The sequence below is a fragment of the Galeopterus variegatus genome, unplaced genomic scaffold, assembly GCF_000696425.1.
Source record: "Galeopterus variegatus unplaced genomic scaffold, G_variegatus-3.0.2 Scaffold2, whole genome shotgun sequence".
Classification (NCBI taxonomy): domain Eukaryota; kingdom Metazoa; phylum Chordata; class Mammalia; order Dermoptera; family Cynocephalidae; genus Galeopterus; species Galeopterus variegatus.
The window spans coordinates 2,244,357-2,255,111 of NW_007726113.1; the positions used below are offsets into that span (position 1 = coordinate 2,244,357).

Consider the following 10,755-nt stretch of genomic DNA (forward strand, 5'->3'; position numbering starts at 1 on the left):
ACTCATCTCTCGGTGGTCATCTGCCAAGAGAAGAAAAATAGGGCAGAGATGAGAACGTGTGGTTCATGCAGAGGATAGGAGAGTGAACCTGCTGGCTCAGCCCTGGTGCCTCCCATCAGAACCTCACCTCTGCACCGCTGGTCCTCGCTCTTGTCCTCCTCTGACACATCTGGTGCCTCCAACAAGAGCTGGTCCAGTACTTGCTTGCACTCTTGCAGTAGCGCGGCTACAGCTTTTTGATTATTCATGATGATTACTCTCCCTCAACGATGAATTGGGTGTCCCTGGGTCTATGGTAATCAATTACCTAGGAAAAGACATCGATGCTCAATAAAGGAGCCCCTTGAAGACTGAAGTACCTGGTGAACAAAAGAGGGGGAAAGATGATTAACTGAAGCATCATCAATTATCTGTAAGACTCAAGCAGGGAGGGATAATAGGACAAACACATGAAAATACATGACAGCCCCTGAGGACTTTATTAGGGGAGTGTGTGAATTACTGCAGGGCCTGGTCTAGATGGGAAGCATCTCGAAGGCATCAGAGTGCAGAAGGGAGAGGGTCCTGGTGCGGACCCCAGTTACCCACAGCGAAGTCAGTGGAATCACATGGGGTCACATGAAATGAGTATACCCCATGATTTATGTGTATTTGGTTTTAATACACCACACACATACTTTACACAGCCAGAACCGCCAAAGCAAAGCTTTAGGATATTACGGGCTTGTTTCATTAAAAATAACCATGTATTTGTTGATGAGGAACATAAGCAGAGTTCTTGAATATAGAATTCTTGTTATTTGAAAGAGCATTCACGTAAGTGATGTACTGAAGAATTAGTCATTACAAGCATTTAAGTGTAAGTATAAATTTAATCTCTCTTCTGTTTAGGATGTTTCAGAAAGTATTCCTGCATGGACTGGGTTGTTGGACTAAATGGTTTCCAGTGTCATTTTTAGCTTAAATGTCTGTAAGTCACAATGTTTGTCCTATAAGCTGACCATTAGTCAGGCCAGCTATGGAAAGAACCAAGCAGTAATGGGCTGGTCAGAATTTTATCCTCATGCTGCTCTTGCAGAGGATACAGGACTGTAAGCCCATTCCTACTGAGTACTGCAGTGAGCTAATAAAAGAGCTAATTAGTGGACTAGAGTGGACAGGAGCCCATGTAGCAACAATATCCCATTCTCATCATTGCTTGAAAAAGGGAAATATTGGCTAGCATGGAGGCTAGTATGGAGACTGAAATATGCATTTGGTGGTTGAGAAGGTTAAGAAAAAACTTTGCTTAGAGTTGCTGTGTGTGAGTTGGACACTTACTTTTCTATAAGTCCTAAATTAAAGCAAAAAGGGTGTTCTATTTCCTAGAATCCTTTTTAAAGGACTTTATATAGAAAAAGAGGTCTAATAAGGAAATATGAAGTTTATGTACAAAGAGATAAAACTCATTATAATATAATTTTAATAGCCCATCATCCCTTTGTGTAAAGGCTTATAGTAAAGTTTCATTGGTGCTGTATCATCCTCTTAAGGTAGAAAGTAGTCTTTTGTTGAACTCATAGACACGGAGTAGAATGGTGGTTACCAGAGGCTGATGGGTAGTGGGGTACGGGAGATGTTGGTCAAAGGTACAAAATTTCAGTTAGAAAGGAGGAATAAGTTTAAGGGAGCTATTGTACATCATGGTGACTACAGTTAATAACTATATTTTGTGTACTTGAAAATTGCTAACAGAATAGGTTTTAAGTGTTCTTACCATAAAAAAAAATGGTATGTAAGGTAATACATATGTTAATTAGTTTGATTTGGCCATCCCACAATATGAACATATATCAAAACATCATGTTGTATACCATAAATATATACAATTTTTATTTGTCAATTAAAAAAGAAAGTAGTCTTCTTTATATTGACAAATTAAATTTTAATTTCTCTGTTTCTGTAAATGACTTCAGCAGATGCAACATGTAGTATTAAAAAGAGGACCTAAAAACAGGAAACTAATGCACATAATAGTGCTTCACAGACGTTTGTTGACTAATTCCATTTCATACTCTATTAACTATTTGTGAGACCTCTGAGATTCACTTTTGAGATTCATTTTTTTCATCTGTATTTTTGAGGGAGTTGTTTAGAACAGTTGTTAAGCTGCTTCTGGCTCTTAAATTACATACTCAGCAGCAGCCTAAATAGAACAGGTTGTATATAGCTGAACACTATCTGATATCTATTGAAAAATCCCTAGCTCTCTTGAGAATCCTTAAGCATAATATTTTTATGTATATTTTTCTCTGTGGCTTAGTAATATTGGCTTGAATTTTAGAATTTGATTACTAAATAAATGTACCTCTTTGCTTCTGTTTCTTCACTTGAAACCACAACTCCTGATGCACAAGATCATAAATCTCTTCCTTTTGTCTAAGTGCTGTGAAAGAGAGATAAGATATGAGATTCTATGAGGGCAAACAATAGGACTTGACCTAATTATTTGGGTAAAGCTAGGGCAGGTCAAGGGAGACTTCCTTGAGGATGTGACACCTGAATTAAGCTCTGAAAGAGAAATAGGGCTTAATGAAGTTAGAAGAAATAGAGAGAGAATAAAAGAGAAACAGGTTGGCTGAACTAGAGATAAAAGGAGAAAGTTGATATGAGATGAAACTGGAGAGGTAAGCAGGGACTGTGTGGGGCTGCGTGTGCTGGGTAAGGAATTTTGTCTTTAAGAGGGATAGGAAACTACTGGTAGCAGTGAGACCATGACCAGACTTGCATTTGGAAAAATCCCTCCATTTTGGCTATAGTGTATATTGGGGGAGAGGGGTAGGTTGGGCAGAGATATCTGCAGGTAGATCAGTTAGGTACTAATTAGAACCCAGGTGAGAGATGTCAGGACTTTGGACCAGAGTGATAATATTAGAGATGTAGAAAACTGAACAGATTTGAGAGCTGTTAGACAGTAAATGCAATATTGGCTGTGGATGAATATGAATGGTGTTAAGAGTGAGTACCAGGTTTCTGCCTTCCCATAGCTCACAACTGAATGGATGATGTTACCATATCTTGAGACAGAGAACATAGAAAAGATCTTCTAGAAAAGGACATAAATTCATCTTCTATTTTGTATTTCCAGCTATAAATATAATGAGGAAGAGAAATCATGCTATCCACAATAAGCAATCATATTTTAACCAAGAAAACATTTCTTAAAAGAAGAGATTTCCAAGATAATTAATGTTTAGTACTTGTGACTCCTCAAAATGTCACTGAAGGTATTCTTTATTCATTCTGAAAGTTATAGCATTTTCCCTTTTCCCTGTAGAAGTCAAGGGAGATTATAGGAAGAAAATACTGTAACATGAGAAACACTTTGGAATCCAACCATCTGTCCAGACTTGTATGGTTCATTGTTAGGCATAACAGAGGCTGGAGCCCAGGAAACTTTCCTTCAGGCAACAGTTCTGCTGAAAATTTTGGTCAACTTCATTTATAAAAGAATCATTTTTAATTTCATCATGTATTAGTTTTTGCTCCCCTGAAGTGTGGCATTCTGTGAGCTGTACATTGTTTCTAAAATTGAATAATGGAAGTTTCCCAATATTTTTTGTAACCTATGGATTATATTTTTTTCTTAAAAATCAAATGGAAATGGACCAGAAAAAGCAATCGGACATACAAACAGATAACTCTAGAGACCTAGAAAAGTCAGAATCATATACTCTAAGGCACACATGTATGCACTTAGCTAATGGTCATGTGTTCATACATTCTGTGCTTGATTTTGACATTGTATTCTTCAGTTTTATTGGTAACCTAAAATTTAGTTGAGTGGGTAAGTTACAGGAGCCATCTTTAAAAATAAGCAAACCAGTGGATTATTCAAAGCCCCATTTCTTTTGGCATCTGTGTTTGAGTCTTTTTTTACTGGACAATTAATACATGTATTGGAAGTGGATTAGGGAAAATAAAAGGACTCCAAAGGTCTACTAGCTGCCACCTCTATAATAATCTACCAGTGAAGTGGTCAGAATCCCCAAGCTAAAAGATGTAGAGAAGCATAAAGAAGTATAGAGATGGTTTATACTGTCAAGGAGTGTACAATATAAGTAGATGGATAAGATACAAATACATAAACAAATTAACTAACTAACTATACAAGGCATATTACACATGACTGTATTCTAAAAGCTCAATTTAATTAATCTTTGTTGGAATTCAGTTAACGGTTGGTTAGATTCATAAGCAAGCCCACAGAGCCTATTTAATTCATATGAACGTGAATAATTATTTTAAAAATATTTTTCATCTACATTCAAAATCATTTATTTCATTGTTTCTGTGAGAAAATGTATTCTGGTCACCAATGTACAAAAACAAGAATACATTTCCCTAATAAGACACCAGCAATGACAATCTAGCCTTTCCCACTTTTTACCTCCCTCCATCCCCTGAGCAATCGCACACACAAACTTTTACCACTTTGTCTCTTGCACAGAATGGTGGGAGAAGTGAGGAAACAAAAGGAGAAGAAAAATCTGATCAGCGAGTAAAACAAGTGTGGAGCTTGGATAATGGTTGTCAGCATTTTAAAACTGCATAAAAAGCGAGAAGGCAACTTCTAAGTCACCAAAAACCTAAAGAGTAGATTTACATTTCTAGTGGTATAGTAGACTATTTTATCAACAGTCCCACTGAAAACTAAAAGTGCTGGAAAAACATTTTAAATCTCTAAAACGTGTCATTGAAAAATGTCAAGAAAGGAAGGACTACTCAGAAGACAAAAACCAGGTGAAAACTAGAACCTAGAAAATTAATTGCAACACAGAAGCTAGCCTTTGCCTTGAGTGTATTTGCCAGACTCTGTGAACTTAAACTTTGGTTTTCTCTATTTTGCAGTGTGGGAAGATAGGAAATAAAACTAAAGTACTACCCAAGGTAGAAAGTTAAGAGAAAACTTCCCCCCTCTCTGTGTGTAAAACTGAGATCTGAAAAGGTTGCACCTTCTAGTGTAAAGTTGAGCTAAAAATAAATCCTCATCATCTCCTCTCACCTTCCAGGAAAATTGCCTGTGGCAATACATGCTGCTTCATGGAGGGAAACTAAATTTTTCCCTTAAGAATTTGAAGCCAAAAGGTCCATAAAACCTAGTTGATAACTTAAAGTAAATTATTTAAACATGAACCTACATTAGCAGTGTTCTCAGGCAACTGATGGAATTAAACATAATCCTCTCTAAAGGAATTTGACTTCAATCCAAATTCCCACCTATAAAATACCAAGAAGTATGAACTCCTGGTCAAATCTCACAAGATGTGTAAGGTAAAAAAAAAAAAGCAGAAACAATAGATAGTAAAATCAGACCCACAAAGGCTCTAAATAATGGAATTATCAGAAATAGACTACAAAATATGTTTAACATGTTTTAAAAACTGAATGAGTGTGTTGAAAATATAAATAAAGAGCAACAAACTATAAAGAAGGTATAAGCACACTGCATAAGAATCAAATAGAAATTCTAGAAATGAAAAATATAATAATTAAGTTTTTAAAATTCAATAAATGAATAGATTTGATAAAATATTAATTCGAGTTGAAGACAGAATTTTTAAACTGGATGATAAATCAATACATATCACCTAAAATTCAACAGAAAAAAAGACAAAGAGATGGATGGAAAATACAAAAGATAGATTAAAAAATAGGAAATGATTGGTCAAAAAGGTCTAACATATCTCTAATCAGAGTCTTAGATGGGAAGAAGAGAGAAAGGTGGAAGAAATGTTTGAAAAGATAATGACTGAGAGCTTTTGGAACAGGAGAAAGAAATAATGAAAATATCCATGATCCTGAAGCAAGACAGACAAATAAATAGATAGATAGATAGATAGATACATACATACATACATACATACATACATACATACATACATACATACATACATATATATCCAAACCTAGAAATATCACAGTGAAACTAGGGAACACCAGAGACATAGAGAAGATCTTTAAAGCAGCTAGAGAGAAGAGACAGATTACTTTCAAAGAAATAACAATGGATTTACAGCTGGTTGCCTAAAAGCAATCACGGAAAGAAGGAGACAGGGAAAGAATATCCTCAATATGCTGGCAGAAAAAAACCCCTGCAAAATAAACATATTTAAAAATGAACATCAACAGATCCTTACTAAACAAATCTTTGAAGTATACACTTTAGATAGAAGGAAAGTCATTGCAGATAAAGAGCTTGAGATTCAAGGAGAAATAATAAGCAACAAAAACAGTAGATTGTTTGCTAAATCTAAACAAACATTGATTGTATAAAGCTATAACAATGTATTGAAGAAATATCTGCCCTCCCATGTTCACTGCAGCATTATTCACAACAGCCAAGATGTGGAGTTAACCTAAGTATCCATCAGCAAATGAAAGGATAAAGAAAATGTACACAATGGAGTGAATACTATTCAACTTTAAAAAAGAAGGAAATCGTATCATTTGTGATAACATGGATGAATCTGGACGAATTATGTTAAATGAAATAAGCCAGACACAGAAAGACAAGAACCACATGATCTCTGGACCAACCGGCCACCAAAACAATAAAATAAAATAAACAAACCAAAGTAAATAAATAAGAAATATTAGCAACCTTTAAAAAAACTACTACACGATCTTACTTACATGTGGGATGTTAAAAAATCAAACTCATTGAAGCAAAGAATAGAATGGTGGTTAACAGGGACTAGGGGACAGGGTGGGGAGATTGGGGAGATGTTGGACAAAGAATACAAAATTTCAGTTAGACAGGAGGAATGAGCTCAAGAGATCTATTCTACAACATGGTAACTTTAGTTAATAACTATTTTACTGGCCAACTGCCAAAAAGAAAAAAAAAGCATGATCATTATTACTTCAAAGGATTATTATAAGAATTAGAGATAAGGTATAAGAAAGCACAATGTAAGCACAAAATAAATACTAAATATAATTTGCACGGAACTCATACAATTCCTTCAATCCTTAAAAGGCTGGCCAGTTAGCTCAGTTGGGTAGAGGGCCGTGTTACAACACCAAGGTCAAGGGTTCAGATCCCCCTACAGGCCAGCTCAAAACAAACACAAACAAACAATATACTATATGCTTGAAAATTGCTAAGAGAGTAGATTTTAAATGTTCTCACCACAAATGGTGAGTATTTAAGGTAACGTATATGTTAATTAGCTTGGTTTAGCCATGCTGCAATGTACACATATTTCAAAACATCATGTTGTACACCATAAATATATGCAATTTTTATTTGTCAATTAAAAAGTTAATAAACTGAAAAGAGAAAAGAAAAAAAGAAAAATACACATACAAACACAAACAGCACGTAAGTCACAAGGAGAGTTACTGAAGTTAAAGTGTTCTAAAATCTTTGAGTATGTCAGGAGGAGGGAGATATTGACTTTAGACTGTGATAAAACTTTAAAGAGAGTCTCTAAAAAATTGAAATAAAACATATAACTTTGAAACTAGTAGAAGAAAAAAATGTAATAATCCAAAAGATGTCAAGAAAAAAATGAAAAAATAAACAAGAAAGAGTCAAGATAAATATGAAGCACAGAATAAGATGGTGGGAATAATTTTAAATGTACCAGTATACCCATATAAATATGAGTATAAATGAACTAAATGTATAGTTAAAAGATATAGAATGGCTTAAAAAAATAGCTACGTGGATTTTTGCTAATGCATAGGAATACAGAAAAATACAGAAAGATGGAAAAATATATATTAGAAAGTATTAACTAAAAGAAAGGTGATATAGCTATATTAATATTAGACAAAATAGATTTTAAGGCCAAAAAGCATTGCTAGAGATATTAAGATCACTTCACAATGATACATGGTTCAATTCACCAGAAAGCCATAGCAATTCTAACCTAGCATGCATCTAGGAGTAAAACTTCAATATATATGAGACAAAATGGAAAGAGCCATAAAGAAAAAGATGCAAATTCATAATCATAGTGAGAAAATATAACACACCTCTCTTAGAAACTAATATACTAAGTAGACAGAAGAAATCAGTAATGATATAATTTGGTCAACACAATAAACAAACTCAATCTAATAGATATTTATGAAACAACATCCCCAACAACTGAGAATATACATTATTTTTGAGCATACCTGGAACATTTACAAGAATTTAACACCTATTGTGCCATAAAGCAAATCTCAATAAATTTCAAAAGATGGCATGGTAAAATGAAAAAGCAATTAAGCTGGTAATCAGTAACAAAAAGATGACCAGGAAAAAACCCATATACATGGAAATTAATAAATACACTTCTAAATAACTTATGGGTCAAAAAAGTAATCATTATGAAAATTAGAAAATCTTATAATGGAATAACAAATATCACCTATCAAAATATGTGGAATTCAGTCAAGTGGAATGTAGAAGAAAATTTATAGCCTAAATACTTATAGTAGAAATAAGGAATAATGGAAAATCAATGAGTTAAGCTCACGTAACAAAATTCAGAAAATGAATAGAAAAAATAAACTAAGGGAAAGTAGATGGGAAATAAAGAAAAGAAATTAATGAAATAAAAAACAAACACTAAACAGGACGATTAACAAAATAAAATACTGATTCTTTCGAAAGACTGCTTAAGTTGACAAACTGCTGACAAACTTGATTAATAGATAGAGGACAAATATAAATTTGGAGAGGGGACTTTATAGAAACTACAGAAATTTTTTTAAGAGCAAAAAAGAATATTGGAAACATTGTATACCAATAAATTTTTTTTTTTTTTTGTCTTTTGACTTTTTCCGTGTCCAGCAACGGATCGCAACCCTCAGTGTTGCCCCCGTACCGGACCGGGGACCGGCAACGGGATTGCAACCCTCGGCGTTGCTCCCACGCCTCGCTCAGCCAGTGAGCGGGAACCGGTCTGTATGTGGGATCCGAACCCTCGGGCGGGAGCGCCGCCGCGCTTCCCAAGCGGCGCACTATCCAGTGCGCCACCGGGCCGGCTGCGTATACCAATAAATTTGAAAACCTCAATAAAATGAGTGATTCCTATAAAAATATAACTTACTTAGAAGAAATCAAGAAGAAATAGAAAACCTATATGGTCCTTATCTTCAAGAAATTTAATCAGTAGTTGAAAAATTTTACAAAGAAAACACCAAAAACATATAGTTTTACCAAAAAAATTTTACCAGCCACTCAACAAACCAATAAATTCAATCTTAGGCAAAGTAGCTTTTACATTATCAAAAATGGTTAAAAAATGTAATTTAAAACAAATATACCATTTACAATGACAGTAAAGTATGTAAGTTATAAATAATGCATATGAAGTACCTAAGAATAATCTTAATAATAAACATGCAAGGATTTTAGAGAGAAATTTATAAAACTTACTTCATTGGAAAGCATTTAAGATAACTTAAACACATGAAGAGATATCCCACATTTGTGGCCTCGAAAACTCAATGTTATGAAGATATAAATTTTCCCCAAATTAATCTGTAACTTTAATGCATCTCCAATCAAAATCTCAGCTCTGTGTGTGTGTCTTTGTGTGTACCCTAACAAGCTGATTCTAAAATTTACATGGCAAGAACAGAGTTCAAGAAAATCAAGACAATCCTGATGAAAAAATAGCAAGGGAGGAGAGGAGAGTGCTATACCAAATGTCAAAAATTAATATACAATTATATTACATGATACAAAAGTTACCAGCACTTAGAGAAATTGACCTTGTAAATGAAATAGGGAATCCAGCAATAGACCCACATATATATGGACACTTGATTTATTACAGAGCTCAATATATGGCATTGAACAAATTAGTCATTTAAAAAAAAAAATAGTATTAAAACAACACATGGTACCCCATGAATATGTACAAGTAAATGTTTCAAAAATGTTTTAAATTAATAAAAGATCAAACATTTTGTTAAAATAAGATTTTAAGTGAATGAATTATCAAAGGTAAAAACAAAAATATCTCAGATTATTTTAAAAAAAATCAATACTAGTTAGATTAAAGATTTAAATGTGAAAGACAAAATATGCAACTTCTAAAAAATACCTAAGAGAGTATCCTTATTACCTTTGGTTAGGGAAGAATACCTTTAACACTTGCCAAAAAAAATTTTTAAAAATAGAACAAAACAGGAAATCATAAGTGAAAAGATTGATACAGTTGATTAATTTAAAAAGATGAACTTCTGATTAGTAAAATAACACCATAAAGAAGAGAAAAAACAAATCGCAAACTGGGAGAAAGTATTTGTAACTTTTGGTATCTAACAAAAGATTTCTATCCGGAATATATAACTAATTACTGTAAATTAATGAGAAAAGGACCAACAACATAGTAGGAAAAGAATGAGCAAAAGACTTGAACAGACGCTTCACACAAGAGGAAACATAGGGCCGGGCCGGTGGCGCACTGCTACAGTGCGCTGCTTGGGAAGCACGGCGGCGCTCCCACCGAGGGTTCGGATCCCACGTGCAGACCGGCGGCTCACTGGCTGAGCGAGGAGTGGGGGCAACACCGAGGGTTGCGATCCCGTTGCCGGTCCCGGTCCGGTACAGGCGCAACACTGAGGGTTGCGATCCGTTGCCGGTCACGAAAAAAGACAAAAAGACAAAAAAAAAAAAAAAAAAAAAAAAGAGGAAACATAAACGGCTCATAAACATATGGAGTGTCCAGCCTCATTAGTAATCAGGAAATACAAGTTCAAACTACA

At 34.4% G+C, this 10,755-nt stretch overlaps 1 protein-coding gene across 1 annotated transcript in view; it reads right to left on the reverse strand.

Moving 5' to 3' along the window:
* Positions 1–10,755, reverse strand: part of ALPK1 (alpha-kinase 1) — a 73,072-nt gene that overhangs the window by 59,292 nt on the left and 3,025 nt on the right. Inside the window, exon 2 of the mRNA XM_008567228.1 lies at positions 128–307. Coding sequence (XP_008565450.1) covers positions 128–248 — 121 coding nt within the window. The 5' untranslated portion in view covers positions 249–307. The remainder of the gene's footprint in view (positions 1–127; positions 308–10,755) is intronic.